Genomic DNA, 17,313 nt, shown 5'->3' on the forward strand with positions numbered 1-17,313 from the left:
CATTATAGAAATCCTGGTACTGCAAAATTTACACAAAAATAATAGTCCTTCCTTGAACAAATCAAAACCAGTCAGACAATTGGTCATGACAATATAAATAATCAACAACATGAGTACAGTGCAGGGTCAATCATGGCCATACTCTCTTGAGTTAAGCTAGATGATTTGTCTATCAAGAGACTTGCCTGGTTGGTGATCATAGACAGTTTATCACCACGTCTGCCAAGACTTTGTCTAATAGTTGTTCAATACTGTCTGCTCCAAAAGTGTAGTTGATCCTTCATCATTGGAGTTCCGATCATGTGAAACCTGTCTTAATAGAAAATGGTCACCATTTCAGACCACACAGGATGGTGGTTTTGTGACCCAGGTCTGCAAATGTAAGATACACTTCATGCTTGCAGACCTGCAGTGGAGGTGCTCTTAGGGCACGTTCACTCAATGAATTTCTGACCAGAAATCACATTTTGTAATTTTTTTAATGCAAAAATGAAACATGCACCACCAAATAGACACTTTAAATTTTGCAGAACATGATTTCTCAACAGGAATTGCAGTGAATGCACCCTTATTGTTTGGAAACAGGTGCTTGAAAAGTTCTCACCCCCCTTCTTATCAGATCATATCAATCTGACTGCCATGTTATCCCAGCAACCATCACCTGGGTTGTATGGAGGAGTTATATAGTTTTGAGTTTCATGGAAACTTCTTCCAGCCTCTTCATCCCCCATATGATATCTGCCAGATTCCCAAGCATCAAGTAGGAAACAATTTCAGTAACTTTATTGCTGCAAATTATCTTTAGCACCAAAAGAGCTTTTCATTTGCAAACCATTCTAAATGGTCTATTGTTTCGCCATACCATGCTACAGCTGATAAACTATCTGTTCTCGGTTGAGTCTGAGAAGGAAAGCCAAGACTGTTGACCAGACGAGAGTCAATATTCCAACATTTGATCATTTTACATCTTTGCTCCTTAGCAAGCTCTACCACTTTATTGAAAACAACCTTGAAGAAGATTGAATCTTCTGGTTGACATCTAACCCGAGCCAAATATAGCGTTTCAGCTGGATAATCAATATACCAGGTGATGAATTCGGAATCATCTTGCTCCTTTTGATAACCCCAGATATCTACCACTAGTAGGTCTGGTATACTCGACTCCCTTAAGATATTTGCATAAAAGTTAGATCTAGTTATCAGCCATTCGAGATCAGCACCGTCGGGTCGGAAGGCGAACCAGGCAGATTTCTGCGCGTTTTCTTTCGACAACTCTTGGTGTAGCCATGTGGAATCCGATTCAGCGACAGATTTGAAATCTTTCAAGCGGATCGGCTTGAGATCCATCGTAGGAAAGCCATCAGCTACTGGCAAATCATCTACGGTCCAGACTGTTTGGAGACTTTCTGTAACTTGCCATCCAGGAGGAGTAGCCTTGGCATAAAATTCTGGCCCGATATCTGAATGCTCGTTGTAGTAAAACAAGTCCATGAAGGGAGAAATCAGTTCACATTAGCTACGGCAACAAAAGAATTACAATTTTGAATATTAAGCAAGCGTGAAAAAATTCAGGGCCTGAAGATATTTTGATTAGTAACACTTTACTGACTAACCACTGTATAGTACCGATAGGATTGCGTCGTTGAATCTAGGATTAGGATTAGCTACGTTTGATTGTGTTGCAAGCCAATCAGGAGAAGCGAGCTGAAAATGCAAGAGGCGCATCATATGACGGGTATAACCTTTTCCACGATGATGAGGTGGACAGAATACGGAGCAAATCGAATATGCTGGGAGGATGGCGAGTGGTTTTGGAGGTACAAGCTGCCGAGAGCCAATGGCGCAGATCACCTCTCGTTTCATCGTCTCGCACGAGCAATAATAATCAAGTGAATCTGGAGCATCCTTTGAGACTAGAACCCTAGAAATGTGAGAATGAAGAATACGAAGGAAGAAGAGGACGCAATCGATGTGGTTATCAGGGGTTGGATCGATTAAGATCACGAGAGATGGCCCACCAACATTGACTACGAGCATCACGACACGCTTCAGTCATACTCAAAACCTCTTCTCGCTTTAGATATTGTTCTTCTGTCAGTGTGCTCCCCCAAAGGCTTGCGTGGGATGACAAACTAGTCAAGTATTGTTCGCGACTAGCTGGAATCAAGATCAAGTGATCATAGTTTGTAGCTTGCTTCGCTTGGACGGTCCCAATCACTGGACCTGACAAGATCGACATAGTAAAAAGGTGATGTTTTCGTGAGCGAGACTCGAGAGGGATTAAGTCGAACGCAGAGATCTGGAAACGCAAGCAATGACGTCAGGAGATGTCACAGGAGTATCCTGAAGAGGTATGTCACCTACACACTGGCCTGTCACACAGCTCGGGCTCTTGTCATTGTGGAAGCTGATATGTAGCTGACATCTACTTGAACCCTGCTCCTGCTTGTTTCAAAAGCTGAAGCAGCCTAAAGCCCTCACCTCAACGTGGGCGAACAAGAAATTATTTATTACCAATCAAAACTGTTGAATTCGATAAAGCTGGCTATCAAACCTTTCATCGCTAGAAACCTACGGGTGCACAACCTATCATCATCGCGTCCACGACAACCTTACGTTTTATCCATCAAGCCTAACTTCACCAGCATCGCAGGATATTCAACTGTTTCGGTGCCTATTCAGCCAAATCCCCCAAAGCCGATATTTCGCCGTTCGCCTGTGACCCGAGGCTTTCTTCGAACAGATTCAATGAATGAGCCTACGAGCTCAACTTCTACTTTAGAAACGAAACCTCCGACCCGCCCAACCAAACCTGATCGATCTCAAATCTCCTTTTATCAACGTCAGCTACCAGATGGTTGCATTCCATTCACTTCCGAAGCTGGCAAATCACTCTTTCGTCAAGCCCTTGACTCTGGTCATCTTGAAGCTTTCTTTCCTCTCTCATCTCAACTCGTCACTCAACACGAACCTTCTTTTTGTGGTTTAGCCAGTCTATGTACCGTTCTCAATGCTCTCGGTGTAGATCCTCGTCGGGTTTGGAAACATCCATGGCGTTGGTACGAACAAGATATGCTTGATTGTTGTCGTCCACTAGAGGCAGTTCAAAGGGTTGGAATCACTCTTTCGGAATTCAATTGTTTGGCTCGTTGCAATGGCTTGAGAGTTTACTCTTCATACCCTCAACTATCCAATGAATCAGATCACTCTTCTGGTATTTCACTTGAACAGTTCAGGGCTCAGATCGAAGAATCAACCAGAACGCCTAGCTCGTTCATGGTGGTATCTTTTTCACGCTCTGCACTTGGTCAAACTGGCGATGGTCATTTCAGTCCGATCGCTGGCTATGATCCTACCACGGAACGTGTACTAGTGCTCGATGTGGCTCGCTTCAAGTACCCCAGTTATTGGGTTAAATTGGAAGATCTATACAATGCTATGCGACCGGTGGACTCAGCTACAGGTCTCCCACGAGGGTTTTCAGTCTTATCTAGTGCTGGACCATCGATCGAAATGGAAACTCGCTCTGCAACCACTTTGGCCCTTAACAAATCTTCTTGGGCTACTGTCAACCGACGTCTGCGGACCAATCTGGATGCGGTCGCGAATGTAACGGAAGCTCCGGTGGCCATTGTCCATATTCTATCCGTCATTGAAAATGAGTGCCCGGCGGGTGCAGTAGAAGTTCGATCAGGCATGAAGCCAAAAGTCGATCATATCCTTGATACTATTCGACGAAGTAGCATAGGAAACGATCTTTTAACATCTGGATACACGATCAACGGACCTAACGTGTTACTCATTCTCGCGCTTTTCGGTGGCAGGGCTTCATCAGCCATGTCATCTTTACTACCAATCGAATTGTGTAACAAGGTGGAAAGATTAGTGACAAGTGTTGTGAATGACGAATTAGAAGTAGAAGTTCATCAAGAACTTGATATCCTTGCTCAACAAATCTCAGCTTTAAGAGAGTGTTGTGCAATTGAAAATGGCGAATCTGAAGTAGGAATGAGTACCAAAGGGGTCTGTGCATGCGCTGAAAAGAATAAGTAATGATAGAGTAGGAAGAGGAATCAAAGTCTCTTTTGTATACATCTTTTAGAGTTTTATGTTATTCTTGGATTTTGATCTTATTCCTGCATGGTAGTTCCTATACATTGTTATCAGTAGACTTTTGCATGAAGGAATTAGAATCTGTTAGAACGATGTGTCAATTGCAATCATATCCGCAACGCACGAATAGCCACAGTTCATAAGCTGAATGGCTTTTCCTATGTACCCAAATCATGTGCATCTAGTTTCAAAGGACACGTTGAATAGTGGTCTACCAGGATAAACACGGACAGACTACGGGGCTGTTTATAAAGACATCCGTGATGAAATCATGTGGTGAATTACTTCCCATGCCAATAAGTCAAAAGGGCAAGGTCAAACTGTGTCAGTGTTGAAATTCGAGCAGCCTTCGACCTGCAGCCAATAAATTAATTGAGAGCCCTGTATATAAAGTCATCATATCATGGCAATTAAACTGGAGTTGAAGAAACCAATCTTTTTAAATTTGGAATGGTCAAATATTAACTTGAGTGATAGAGTTAATCAAGCATCATATTATAATCAGTATGTTGCACAAAACCTTGTAAACCCAGAGTTGTGAGAGATAAATACCTTTGAAGAAATCTGAGCGGAAGATTTTTCTTTTGATCTATCCAAAATATAAATTTCTTGCTTGAACGATGTTAAAGATAGTATATGAGCTCAAACAAGGATGCTTCAGCCTTGCCTTACCCTATGATGAATCCCAATGACAATGACAACGTTCAGGTGGACTCTATGATGATTCCACTTTCAAAGTAGTTTGTAGACCAGAAGTGGTTTACATGGTATTCGAATTTCCATAAAATATAATTCAAATAATTCGAATCTGCCATTTAAACAAATTCTTTCATAACTACTGATACTCAAGCACTCCGAATTCAGTTCAAGTCAGTTCAATTTCAACCAAGATTGGTTTTCTACTTAGACAATCCCACAAATACCCATCTGATTACTGAAACATACTCCAGTCAAATTGATATTTCTCACCTTATCATATGTACATACGCAATAACACCTTTGATGTTTTATAGGAAATTTATATAACACACCTAAGGGGAAAGTGACTAACCTGAACTAGATATCAAGGAGATGTGACCAACCTGAGCAAGAAAACCACAACTCACAAGCATTGAAAAAGCCAAATAAACTAATCAAAATGAATGTATAATTACTTGTCTATATTTATAAACAAAAATAACCTATTATAAACAATTATTAAATTCAAGATAAGATGTATAAAGGAGATTCAAAGGTTTATTCTCTAAAAGTATTAAATTTCGAATATAAGATATAAATGATTGATTAGATCATGTTATTTTAAAAAGAATTGAAATTGAAATTGATATTATTATTATTATTTTTTGAAAAGAATGAAAAAAATAATTAAGTGATTGATAGTATATAAAATATAATAACCAAACTCTACACATTTTTTTGATGTTTTTTTTTCTTTCTTTGAAAAAAGATTAAATCAAAAAAAAACATTTTTCACCTGGAAAGATAACATTTCATTCGATTTTGAAAAAAACTCTAAAAAAACTTTAACCTTTAAGAAGATGATAACATTTGAATAAAAATCAAATTAATAATTAAGAATTCACTGAAGCTGAAGGAAGACCAGGAACAGGAGAAAGACTTAATCTTGAAGGTGAATGAAAGATAGATTCAAGACTTGGAGAATAAAATCGATCAGGATTAGCCACCTAAAAATCCAAATCAAAAACCAAAAACCATAAACCAAAATCAGTATAAAAAAGATTAAAGATTAAATCAAATTTAAATACAAGAAAAATTAGAAGAAGAAGAAAATTTTCAACGAACCCAAAGTTTTTGTTGACCTTCAAAAGATTGATTAGTAGCAAACGAACCCACAGAGTTCAACCTAGATTTCCATTGAGGTTCAGAATTTAAAGAAGCAGCACCGGTACAGAAACTCGATAAATCTTCCGAAGAATGACACGAGATGCCTCCTAAACTTAAATGACGATCGGTTAATTTCAAAATCGAGGTACTTGATCTTGGTCTAGAAAAAAATGGAATCGATTCATCTTCTTCTTGATGATGGTGTTGATGATGAGGTGGTCTTTGATTCGGTTTACTTGAAAAGATTGGGGTGCTTGGGTTTGTTGTATGGATTTGGGAACTTGAATTGGTTGTTCCTGGTTGGGCTGAGCGGTAACTTTCTTGGGATGAGGTTTGGTCAGAAAGAATTGGATTGGTGTGGTTCATCGAATTTATTGGGTTTTCACGTTTATCAATCGGTTTAGAATGATCAGGTCGAGATAACATTGGAAGGTTATAAATCGGATGTCGAAAAGCTTGATTCTTAGGATCACTACCTTGATCTTCACCACTATTTAAAGTTTGATTTTTAAAGAATGGAGTTTGAATTTCTAAGGTTGGCTTGATATCTTTCTCACAAGTTTGAAATAAAGATTTAGATAATAAATTTCCACATGATTTTGAACTAATCAAATGTTTTTGTCGATAAAGTTCCATGGCTTCTGACCATTTACCATAAAGAATCGGATCTGATTTTCTACAATAACCACCTGATGAATACCCCTTAGAATCGATGATTCCAAGTTGAGTTTTAAATTCTTCATAACCTAAATGATTTAAAAATCGATTTAAATTCATCGATGTCACTTGAATAGAATCCGTTTTCTTAATCGCGGTATTACCAGAAGATGAACTTAGAGTAGAATAATCTTCTGAATTTCGATGGTTTCCTGGAAATTGATGATGAAATGGTACGCTTGTGAGAGAATTGGTTTTTCTTCCTTCTTGGAGTTCACAAGGACTAAAAGAACTAGGCGTGTCACTTAAAGATGGTTGATCTGGATTCATGATATTAAGTTGTTTAGGTTCATGATCGTTGTCATCATCCGAGTGTAATTGACTTAAAAAACTCATATCAGGTACTGATTTAGAATACTTGTGACGGTTTCGTAATCTTTCTTGTTTAACCTCATATGATGAATCAGCATAAGCCTTCAAGGAATGGTTAAGATCCGAATGTGCTTGATGACCTTTCTTTAAATACCCTTGACTAAGAGCATCAGAAGAGATCGAACTAGTCAATGGACTTCTGGTTGGAGTCGTCATCGAATTAAGTCGCTTCCAATTTCCACTTATAATCTTTCTTCGTCTAGACCAATTTAACTTTGGATGAACACAAGTTGAAGTTCGTTTGAAATCTTCTTCAGAGTTGGTTTCAGTTTCAATCTTTGATTTTGAGGATGGGGAATGAGTGAAGTTACTGAGCATATTTCCAAAGTTTAACAATCCATTCATCTTCGGTGTAGATTTCACTGGAGGATACTGGGTAGAGTTTGTGTCATTCTCAGATAACTTTGGTAAACCAAGAGAGGGGTATGGAGTACTTTGATTCAAGAAATGTTTTTCATTAGACTGGAGTGTCTCTCTTGAAGGGAACGGTAAGATGTTAGAGTTCGAATCACTTCTTGTATGATGACTTGTTACTGTTGGTGAATCGAGTGTTGCAAGTCGGCTACTCGAGGAAAAGCGTTTGTATTCATCAAGATCTAAAGTAAGTCGATTCCCACGGGCAGTTCCCGATATTCCTGAATCTAAGATATCAGGTTTAGAAACGCAAGATTGATTTCGACTAAGACTAGATCCAAGGTTAAAATAATCGGTCATCAGAGGCGATTTCTCAACTCCATCTGGCACTTCAGCTGTCACATCAAGTCGATCAGTTTCTAAACCCACACCAAAAGATACCTTTAACTTTCTAACAGGTTGAGGTTCACTTGATGAGCTTAGTGAGCAGTTGGTTATAGATTCTTTCAATTTCAAAGATTGAGGATGTTTCATCATCCAAGAGTTTCTCGTGATCGGAGTAATTGATGATCCCTTTGTACCAGAAGCTACGATGTTCGGATGAGGATAAGATTCGCGTGCCAATTTCTCTGGACTAACAACCGGACCAGTACCACATACGTTTCTAGCATTCATGAACTCGGGCGATTTGGAAACGACGTTAGAATTGGTTGGTGATGATAGTAAGTCAACCTTGGAAGGGTAATGGCGTTCTTGAATTGCATTTGAGCCGAAATAGTCATTGGTTCCAGTTTGATTGAGATAGCCGTGAGAGGCTTGGATGTCCAGAATTCGACGGTTTTTCAAAGGCTTCAAATGATCAGCTTCAACCTCAAATGGTTTTTTCGTTGATGGAACATCTTTAAAATCATGTGGTGAATATTGACTTTCTATAAACTCATTTGCATTCATCTCATGAGGAAATTCGCCATGTTGAGTTACATATGAAGCTTTTCCTGTTCTAACTCCATCCTTCAAAGTACCACGTCCAGGTATACTAGTCATAGGAGAGAAACCTGCGCGAGTGGTCTGACGATATTGTTGAGAAAGCATAAGGAGTTGTTTTGCAGGATGAGCAGATGATGGTAGAATGTCTACCGAAAGCTCTTCTTGTAAGGACTCTTTCCTTGTCAATGTGTTAGTGCATTCCGGGGTATTATTGATTTCAGGAAGTATAGGTTCCGGATGCTCCTTCTGGTGACGTCTAAGTTGATTAAGTCGGTTGAAAGCTACTAACAAGCAAAAGACTCCTAGGCCTAATGAGATACAAGCCATCGCTACCGCCACAATCGGAACAGGGTCTGTTGTTGCTGTTTGTGAGATAGTTTGACCTGAGAAGATGCTGTTGGGAGATGGATCGAAAGATTTAGAAGCTCCAGATTCAGTAGTGATCTGATCAGGTTCTCCAACTGCTTGATCAGGTGGGTCTGATACATCGCGGGCTATGACACTTCGTAAGAGGTTTCTACGGTTCATTCCACGTTTATATATCTTGCGTTGTACTGAAGTCGAGCTATCAAGAGAGACTGCAAGATTAGGTTGGTTTTCGGGTAGCACGGCCCAATAGTAAACCAGCCGTGGATCGTTTTCTACACACTGCTCTGCGTTGTGATCGGCACACTCATGTTTTCGGCAGTGAACGTCTTCAACGAGATACTAAAAGACCGTGATATGTCAGTGGATGACCATCAGCGTCGCAGCTGGAGTAGTAAACAAACTCACACTCTCATTGGGTAGGCTGTTAGAGCAAATGCAGGTTCCTCCTTGAAGACCATTATATCCCATGTGCGAGTACGGTTCATGCAATGAGGATTTCGCACAGAGACTGTTACACATCTGATATGGATGGGCGTGATGTCGCATATCGAAATGTTTCGATGGCGTTTTCTCATTCTGCGATGAAGAGCGTTGATCATCTTGTTGAACAAGAGATTCGATGAAGTAGCAACCCAGGTAAGCGGGAGGACCCATCATGTTTTGCTTCCACTGATCATTAGGTTGAGACGAAGACTGGGCCACAGTCGTGTACATCGTGCGCCGATCTTAATTCGTATCTCTTGCAAGAACTTGCCCGTTTACTTGACAATGCTGATCGAATTGATACCCTTTTGTGAAATGAGTTGCAACTCTGTCCTCGAGACGATACCATAGACCGTTTGATAAGTCCAATCGAAATCGAAATCAGAAAATAAGTCACCATCTTTTCTTTAGGATCCATCGAGAGTCAGTCAAGTGAAAGTCTTACTATGGAATGCAATGATTTCAAAGGATGGATTCAAAATTAAAAGGAGATAGCTCCTATTGATGATTGAAAGCATAGATGACCGATAAGTTTTTATCAATCATACCGCGTCTCAAAATACGAATCACCAACCTGGCAGAAACAAAAAAAATTGTATCTATTGGGTTCACAGCAGGCTGACCTCTTCTAAGTCGTGTTTGTCTGAATCATTCGAAAGATCATAGAGAATGTGAACACCAAGGAGTCAATCTACCTTTAGTTGTTTCGCACAACTCACCAAAGAAAAAGCCAATGAGCTGTTTTAGATGGGTATATTGACAAACGATAGAAATCGATGGTCGAAGGAGAACCCAAAGGATCAGAAAAGGCAGACTAGCTAGATATAAGTGATAGAGCGATGATGGCGTCAGATTTGAAGTTGAACCCACCGATGATAAAGTTTATCCCCAGACAGTATCTTGAAGATACCTGCCACGATAAACAGACAAGGTAAAGTGGCTGATGAATGCCGATGTCAGCTGATGACCGGAAAGACCACCCGGAGACTGATCAGTTAAAGCTTTTTGATAGATTTTGTTTCGAATCGATCTGAAGTGGTCAGCGATTACTTAATACTATGCGTATCCGCAAGAGTCATCACTTTGAGACACGATAAAGTTTTTTTCTTATCGTTTGACAAGTCGAAGGAAGCACTGATGGAAAGAAAATTGGCTAAAAATAACAGATTGTATCAAGGCTGATTCGAGAATCGATGATGGTTTGTATGGTATATGATATTAGATTAGGGGTTCACTGACGCCAGAACCAAAGCACCTCTCGTTGAACTTGTTTTTGTTTTAGCAAACTTCAAACGAAGATCGCTATCGGATGGGTAAATGGTGAGCAATGTTTTTGTCAAAAGATGAGCTTATCATATATAGCAACTTGAAAGCCATCGACTTGATCAAATCTCTCAAAGAGTATCTTAAACGCAGGGATCTTCATGATCTACGCATCTTGCTCATCACGGTGAGTTTATTGGATGACAAAGTACTTCATCATCAGATAACACCTTTTCCGAAGCTAAAACACACTGATTTTGTTTTTAGGATAAGATAAGGATTTACTGGTTGAAATCAAAGACTTCCAATTCTTGCCGACAAATTGGCGTTCTGAAATTGATGGTGTTTATTATCATTACTTTTATAAACTTGCTCGGTCTGAATGGATATCTGTATGTGGGATCCACGAGTTTATCGATCCATGATGGCCTCGGACACTTTAAAGGCCACCACACCACAACTTCAAGTCAAGTCAAGTGTGGGATGAGATGGACAATCTGATTTCGAATGGCCCACTGGTAAGGTATATCCAGACTAACCATCAGGAAGAATAACAAATAATGCTCGGGACATGATTTTGATGGCCTTTAAAATAGCATCAAGAGATGATCATTGAGTGCTTGATGAGACCGATCTCGATTCTCTAGCTGGGCTTTGTCGGGTAGATAACAAAACTGAGTTCTTGAAAAGCACTTGAACAGCACTTGATTCTTGAAAGGGTGAGTATCAACTCATCACATCTGCATCCTCCGATTCCGGGCACATCTGATTCTTGATCATGCATTGCTACATGCTACTAGCACTTGTGGATAGATTCACATATATGCTAAAACGGATATTCTTGTGAGTATGTTGAATTCTTTACAATTTTGATTTGAAATGATGAAGATGAAGATGATAAGATGGTGGAAAGTGAAATGAAATTAATTTAAGAAACTTGAAGATGATCTTGATCCGTTTCAGAAAAGCTCTTGGGACTCGGGAGTCACACTGTCACTGACAGTCGACAACCCATAACCTCATGGGTTATCACTCTTGGTTGAAATCTTCCCATCAAACCTTTCCCCGGACCCCACCTCTGCAACTTTCCTGGACACATTCTCCACAGAGGTGCTGAAACGCATTGATAGTTGGAGTTGCACCTTCAAGCGAGTGAAATCACGATTATTACGGTGGCTCTAAAGTGCCATGTGGGTCACTTCGTCGAAAATGAAAAAAATTAACGTACCAGGCCTGAAACAGTACTGTCCAGCCCATGCCGACCCTGCCCCGTCTACTGAGACCGCTGTCACGGCCTTGGACCGTTCCAGGTATCTAACTCCAACACCCACATATTCGAAACCTGACTGACATGGCAACTCGTGGCACTTGTTTTTACTGATTTCCATAAATCTAGAAATTTCATCCAAACACTCTGTGCCGAACCGGACTTTCGCGGTGTGTTCGAGCGTCCGTCACTTGAAAATTCTTAACGCGAAAATTTTCACCTCCCCTCTGACACCGCCAAATGCCGACATGCCTAATCAATTAATCCTAACCGAAGGCTACCGGCCCATTGTTACGACACTGGTTCAGCAAGGCCTCACCAACCGCCAGATACAGGACAACCTCTCGACTCAACATGGTGTCGACTGTTCGCAGAGCACCATCAAACGCGCCCGCTCCAACTGGGATTTACAAATGGCGCCTGATAATGAAACTCAAGAACTACAGAATGATCTCATCCATTTCTATCACCGTCAAGGTTTTGTCGCGGAGCACCTCCTTTCGATACTTGAAGAGCGTCATGACATCAGTATCTCACCGCGCACCCTGGCGCGACGCTGCACACTACTTGGCCTACAACGCAGGAAAGACGATGTTGATCAAGGACTAGTTACGTTGGCCGATGTAGCTGAGTTGATTCGACACTCAAAGCGGCGCGCGGATGGTAAGCGCGCTGGATACCGCCGTGTCCACCACATCCTTCGGAACCAATACCATGTTTCCGTCCATCGGTGAGTCTTCTTGACTTATACCTCAATCAAATCGTATATGAAGGATTGACAATCTATCTTCTTTGGACCCAGGAAAATCGTGGGTACCATGGTCAAACAGATGGATGCTGAAGGTGTCGAAGCCCGTTTGCGCGCCTCGATTCAACGTCGCACATTCTACGTTCCCGGTCCCAATCACACGTGGTCCGCAGATGGCCACGATAAGCTCAAGAAGTTTGGCATCACCATATATGGTTTTATCGATGCATGGTCTCGACGCGTCCTCGGTCTCTTTGTCCATATTACCAACAACAACCCGGCTCACATAGGCCTGTATTTCCTCGATCTAGTCAAGGAAATTGGAGGGATCCCGCAGAAAACTGTCACCGACCATGGCACCGAAACGATCAACTTAGCAGCTCATCAAATCGAATTATCTTTCGAATTTGCAAACCTCACCGCTGAGCAAGCTGCTGCTCGCCATTCATTCACCGACTCACCTCGCAATCAAAAAGTTGAATGTCTATGGTCCCAGCTCATGATTCAGCATAATGTTGCATTAATTGACATGATATTTAACTCGATGGAGACTGGTCAGTACAATGAAAATGACCCACTTCAAAAGTGAGTCTGAAGCTATGGGCGATTGTTTGGATTCTTGATTAACTCTGACTTCTTTTATTCATTGTAGGCTCCTGTTTCTGTATCTTTGGGTCCCACTCGTTCAAGACTCCTTGAACAAATGGATGAATGATTATAACTCGTATAGGAAACAACGAGACAAACGAACTGTGCTCCCTACCGCCTGCGCACCCAATTACTGCTACTACGCACCCCTCTCAGCGAATGGAGTTGAAGGTCTCATCGCTGTGCCGCCGGAACGTGTTGATGGGCTCCGCGCTCAATACTATCCTAACGCTGACGAACTCATGATGACTTCTCCCATGTGGCTGACCGAATTTGTAACCGCCGCACAAACAACCCTGCAGATAGAACCAGCAGCGATCACTATGGATAACGTTTGGACGGCATTTCACCAGATCCTTGCTTTCATGCGCGCTTACGATTTGTCCTTACTCGCAACCCCCCATGGACAGCCTCGTGTACCAACCAACCACGAACAAGCCCTCATTTCTGTCCAAAATAGATTTAGTCGAGTCCCACATTAGGTAAGGTCTGTTTATTGTTTATCTGTAGTAAATTGGTTATTTCAAGCTATTACAACAATTGATGTTACGAAATTCTTAAAATTTTACTCTCCTTCTAACACGCGATGCATTTCTCCGTAGTCATGACATAGATCGAGGCGTTTTTGAACAACCAGCGTACAGACAAGAGTAACATCGCTCAGACAATCAAACATTCAAGCTTGTCTCTGATCTCTGGCGACGCTTTGATTTCTCGTTATCATAATACGTTCAAGACCACCTCAATACCGGAGCATCCCCAGCCATTTCTTCTTCGCCGCTGTGTCAAACATCCTTCTGAGACCAAAAGTCTTTCGATAAATCATTCTGATCTTGATCAGATTTTTTCGGATCAAGATCAATAAGATTTATCGATGTTGTGTTATGTAGATCTGAAATACTCCCCTCCTTTGGGCAAACTCCTTCATGCGTTGAAGTTAAGTGTCTTTGGTTTGACATTTCCACTCTGCCTACCGTAGAACCCTGCACCGAAAGATCTTTAATTGGGGCTGATCTCAATTACTAGTCTGTACTTGTAATTGAGATCATGTCGTCCTGGCATATTGTTGTGAAAAATTCCAGCTTGGATTTCATGTGAGATGGTAACCAAGTAATGTATGCACATAACTCGTACCAAGACAGCATGTTAGACCTAATTGACAGATGAATAGTGACTTGTGAGATAAAAAAACACGTGAGGTATTGTTGAATTGTTGTTGAGCGTGTGAATCAGAGAAACTGCGGTACCAATGTCATTATGGAGAGTATTTCATGCCTTGAGGTCAAGGAGTTCAATACTTTTGCATTAGTATTGAACTTCATTGAACAAGACCACTCTTCCAAATGACTTCACAGAACATGGTCTATAAATGAGGACATGAAAAGCATGATACTAGAGAACACATGCTTCTTTTGACAATGAGAACTAGCAACTTGAGCTTACCACACCCAGAAGGGGAAAAGGCTGAAGTACATCAATGGAAAGTGTCAAATTTTTTGGAAACATATAATTTTTGCATTTACTAACCCAAATCAAAGCCCCCAAAGATACAAAAAAAAGACCCAGACCCAGTACAAATGTAATGAAAAAGAAGAATGCCAAGGGCCCAGTGAAGAAATATGACCAGTTTACTCCGTTTCTTGGTGGGTTATTGCCATAACAGAAGCCTGAAATCTTCAAAAAAACTTAGAATTTTGACTATATAGAGATATACTAGAGATACACGCGGCTGACCTGTACAATTAGCTCCTGATTGTCTGAATCCCAAGAAGCAATGTATCCAGAAAACAAAATCTGCACTGCGTGCTCATTATAGTCATCAAGTTCTAAGGCACCAACCCCAGGGTCTCCTCTATAATGTATACCTCCACCTAGTCTTCTTCCTAGCTATCAACACATACATACAAGAAAGAGAGGAGATCAGCCATTGTATATCAGAATTTGTGTGATCAACGTGGTGAAAAGATCTTGCCTCAGAGAAATAATGGAAGTGTTCTACCGCCACGTGTATCACTTCTGGGCCAAAATGTAATGCAGGCTCGACTTGGGCACACACAGGTGTTCCAAGACCATATATTCTAACTGGTGTTGCAATGTTTGGTATGAATGGGCCATTAGGACCCACGGCCGGTCCTAAATCCATGAGTGTTGTAGGTATAACTGCTAACACAATATGGCTCGAAAACTCATCATAAACAAATGGACCAGTAGCTTGATATATGTGACCGGATCTTAGGGAAAGGCCGTCGCCTCTGGAATATATAATTACAAGTGGCATAAGATGAGGTAATTGGCCAGACCGTCCACTCAGCATGCAGCTTGCTGAGTGGACATTAGTTCCAGCTGGTAAAGGATAAAAGAAGTCTTTTGAAGGAACCTATTTGGAGTTAGCACAACGTATTGGATCAAAGGGTCAGTTCGAACCACAAGATGAGGAGTATCGATTCTTGCATACTTCACGACCGACAGTGAATAGGCCATCCGCAAAGACCGGATTCTCTAGCATCGCGATTGAAAAGACGGGAATAAAAACAATAAAGAGTTTGAGATGAAAATTGACGATGAAGAACAGAAAGTTTATCGTGTTGTTTTGCTAAATCACACGTCAGTGTCCTCGCCTATTTATTAAGACCTGTGATATTACCTCAGCTTGATTCACGAACCTGCACAGCAGTTTCGTGAATGAACCCTTCAGGGTTTTGAAGGGTTTGTTCAAGTTCCACAAGCCAGGTTGTGGATGGACACTGGCCTGCTTCAATCGCCATTAGTTAACAACATATCCTGATATGTTGTACGAACCTCAGTGAGGGTGAGCAGGATGATGTAGTCGCTGGTACACCCTGGCCAAGGTTTCATTTTCCTATATGACAATTGAGACGCATGAGTAGTGATCAGCCATGGAGATCACAAATAACACTCAATTAACCCCGAGCTAGCATGAGCTAGCTCCCGTTAAAAACAAAGTCGCAGCGGAATCTATGGTAAGTAAATCTTTTATTGTTATTCAGATACATCCGGAGGAGGGATGTAGACATCAGGGGTCACCAATGTCTAGATCCCTCCGATGCCTTGCCAACTTTTTGGATAACGATTCAAACTGATAACACCCTGACAACCCTGAAGCGCAGTTCACCAAAGCAGTCACATGAACATTTTCATCTCATTCCAGATCCAGAGATGAGATGAGATGATCAAAAACAACTGACTAATTTCAAATCAACATTGGAATTACAGCTCTCATTCCTCACCATGTGTGGCGAGAGACTGAAAGGGGATCTAGACCAGATATGAAGGTCTAGATCCCAGCCGCGGTGGATTGGAGGTAAACAACAAACATTCAGCCAAAGATGATTTAAATCCTTGATGTATTGCTACACCCAGGATTTAAATCAAGGGTTAAACATACCCAGTTAGAGGTCATTCGGACCTGAAAGGTCAGAAAGACCTCCAAACTGTTGAGAATATCAAGTCGTTAGATTAAGATCTTCTTGTTTTCTTCGAAAGGGCTGTGAAACTTGAGGACCACAGATCACCTCATTTGTTTCGATTGGAAGCTTACAGTCTTGCGGTTTGTGGTGACATTGCTATCCAAAACCAAAAGGCTATGAAAGAAAGGGAACTATCAAAGAAAGGGATGGAGATCGGGATAGGATTTTCGGAAGTCAGCCAATCTGGGGAGTTGTTGGCAAAGCTTGGTTGGACAGACAGACTACGACAAGAGTAACATGTAGATTGAGTTGATTGCACGTGGGCACAGTGTTGGTTGGGGGTTAAAGCTCCCGAAAAATTTACAAGTACGGTGCGAATGTGTGTTTGAAAAGGATGGGGTCGGTGATTGCGATGCGTGGGGTGGGTGTGGTCTTCTACATATGTAGTTGATATGTTGCAGAGTATGGTCTCTCTTCTCAAATGGATGCGACCAGCGTGTGGTCTTTTGGTTGTTTTTTTAATTAGGAGACATATCACAAACTTTACAAAAGGCAAATTTAAACATATTATTGTAACAAGTATAAACAGATTGAATTTAAACACGAAATTTGAACAGGTATATAGAGAACTAGATGATGGTGAGAACATGATGTCTGTCAAGACGATGGAGTCAATTCACAAAGACTTCAGAAGGGGATTGAGGGGGTGGGATGGGATA

At 41.1% G+C, this 17,313-nt stretch overlaps 5 protein-coding genes across 5 annotated transcripts; 2 read left to right on the forward strand and 3 right to left on the reverse strand.

The window, feature by feature from the left end:
* Positions 1-801: 801 nt before the first annotated feature.
* Positions 802-2,239, reverse strand: MELLADRAFT_102914 (uncharacterized protein; the record flags this gene model as incomplete). Its single annotated transcript, XM_007405634.1, has 3 exons — positions 802-1,460; positions 1,614-1,921; positions 2,019-2,239. 3 exons carry the CDS (start codon positions 2,237-2,239, stop codon positions 802-804), a joined length of 1,188 nt encoding a protein of 395 aa, XP_007405696.1.
* A 509-nt stretch (positions 2,240-2,748) lies between these two features.
* MELLADRAFT_33495 (uncharacterized protein) lies at positions 2,749-3,492 on the forward strand (the record flags this gene model as incomplete). Its single annotated transcript, XM_007405576.1, has 1 exon — positions 2,749-3,492. A coding segment is annotated over one exon (744 nt), but the record flags the coding sequence as incomplete, so codon positions are not given.
* Positions 3,493-5,684: 2,192 nt separating this feature from the next.
* On the reverse strand, positions 5,685-9,303 carry MELLADRAFT_92476 (uncharacterized protein; the record flags this gene model as incomplete). The annotated part of the gene is made up of 3 exons (XM_007405633.1): positions 5,685-5,798; positions 5,917-9,096; positions 9,163-9,303. 3 exons carry the CDS (start codon positions 9,301-9,303, stop codon positions 5,685-5,687), a joined length of 3,435 nt encoding a protein of 1,144 aa, XP_007405695.1.
* Positions 9,304-12,018: 2,715 nt separating this feature from the next.
* MELLADRAFT_60056 (uncharacterized protein) lies at positions 12,019-13,648 on the forward strand (the record flags this gene model as incomplete). Its single annotated transcript, XM_007405577.1, has 2 exons — positions 12,019-12,500; positions 13,249-13,648. The coding sequence occupies 2 exons, from the start codon at positions 12,019-12,021 to the stop codon at positions 13,646-13,648; spliced, it is 882 nt and encodes a 293-aa protein (XP_007405639.1).
* Positions 13,649-14,484: 836 nt separating this feature from the next.
* Positions 14,485-15,931, reverse strand: MELLADRAFT_102918 (uncharacterized protein; the record flags this gene model as incomplete). The annotated part of the gene is made up of 5 exons (XM_007405632.1): positions 14,485-14,529; positions 14,610-14,630; positions 14,901-15,053; positions 15,223-15,543; positions 15,830-15,931. 5 exons carry the CDS (start codon positions 15,929-15,931, stop codon positions 14,485-14,487), a joined length of 642 nt encoding a protein of 213 aa, XP_007405694.1.
* Positions 15,932-17,313: the final 1,382 nt, after the last annotated feature.

The sequence above is a fragment of the Melampsora larici-populina genome, assembly GCF_000204055.1.
Source record: "Melampsora larici-populina 98AG31 unplaced genomic scaffold MELLAscaffold_4, whole genome shotgun sequence".
Lineage (NCBI taxonomy): Eukaryota > Fungi > Basidiomycota > Pucciniomycetes > Pucciniales > Melampsoraceae > Melampsora > Melampsora laricis-populina.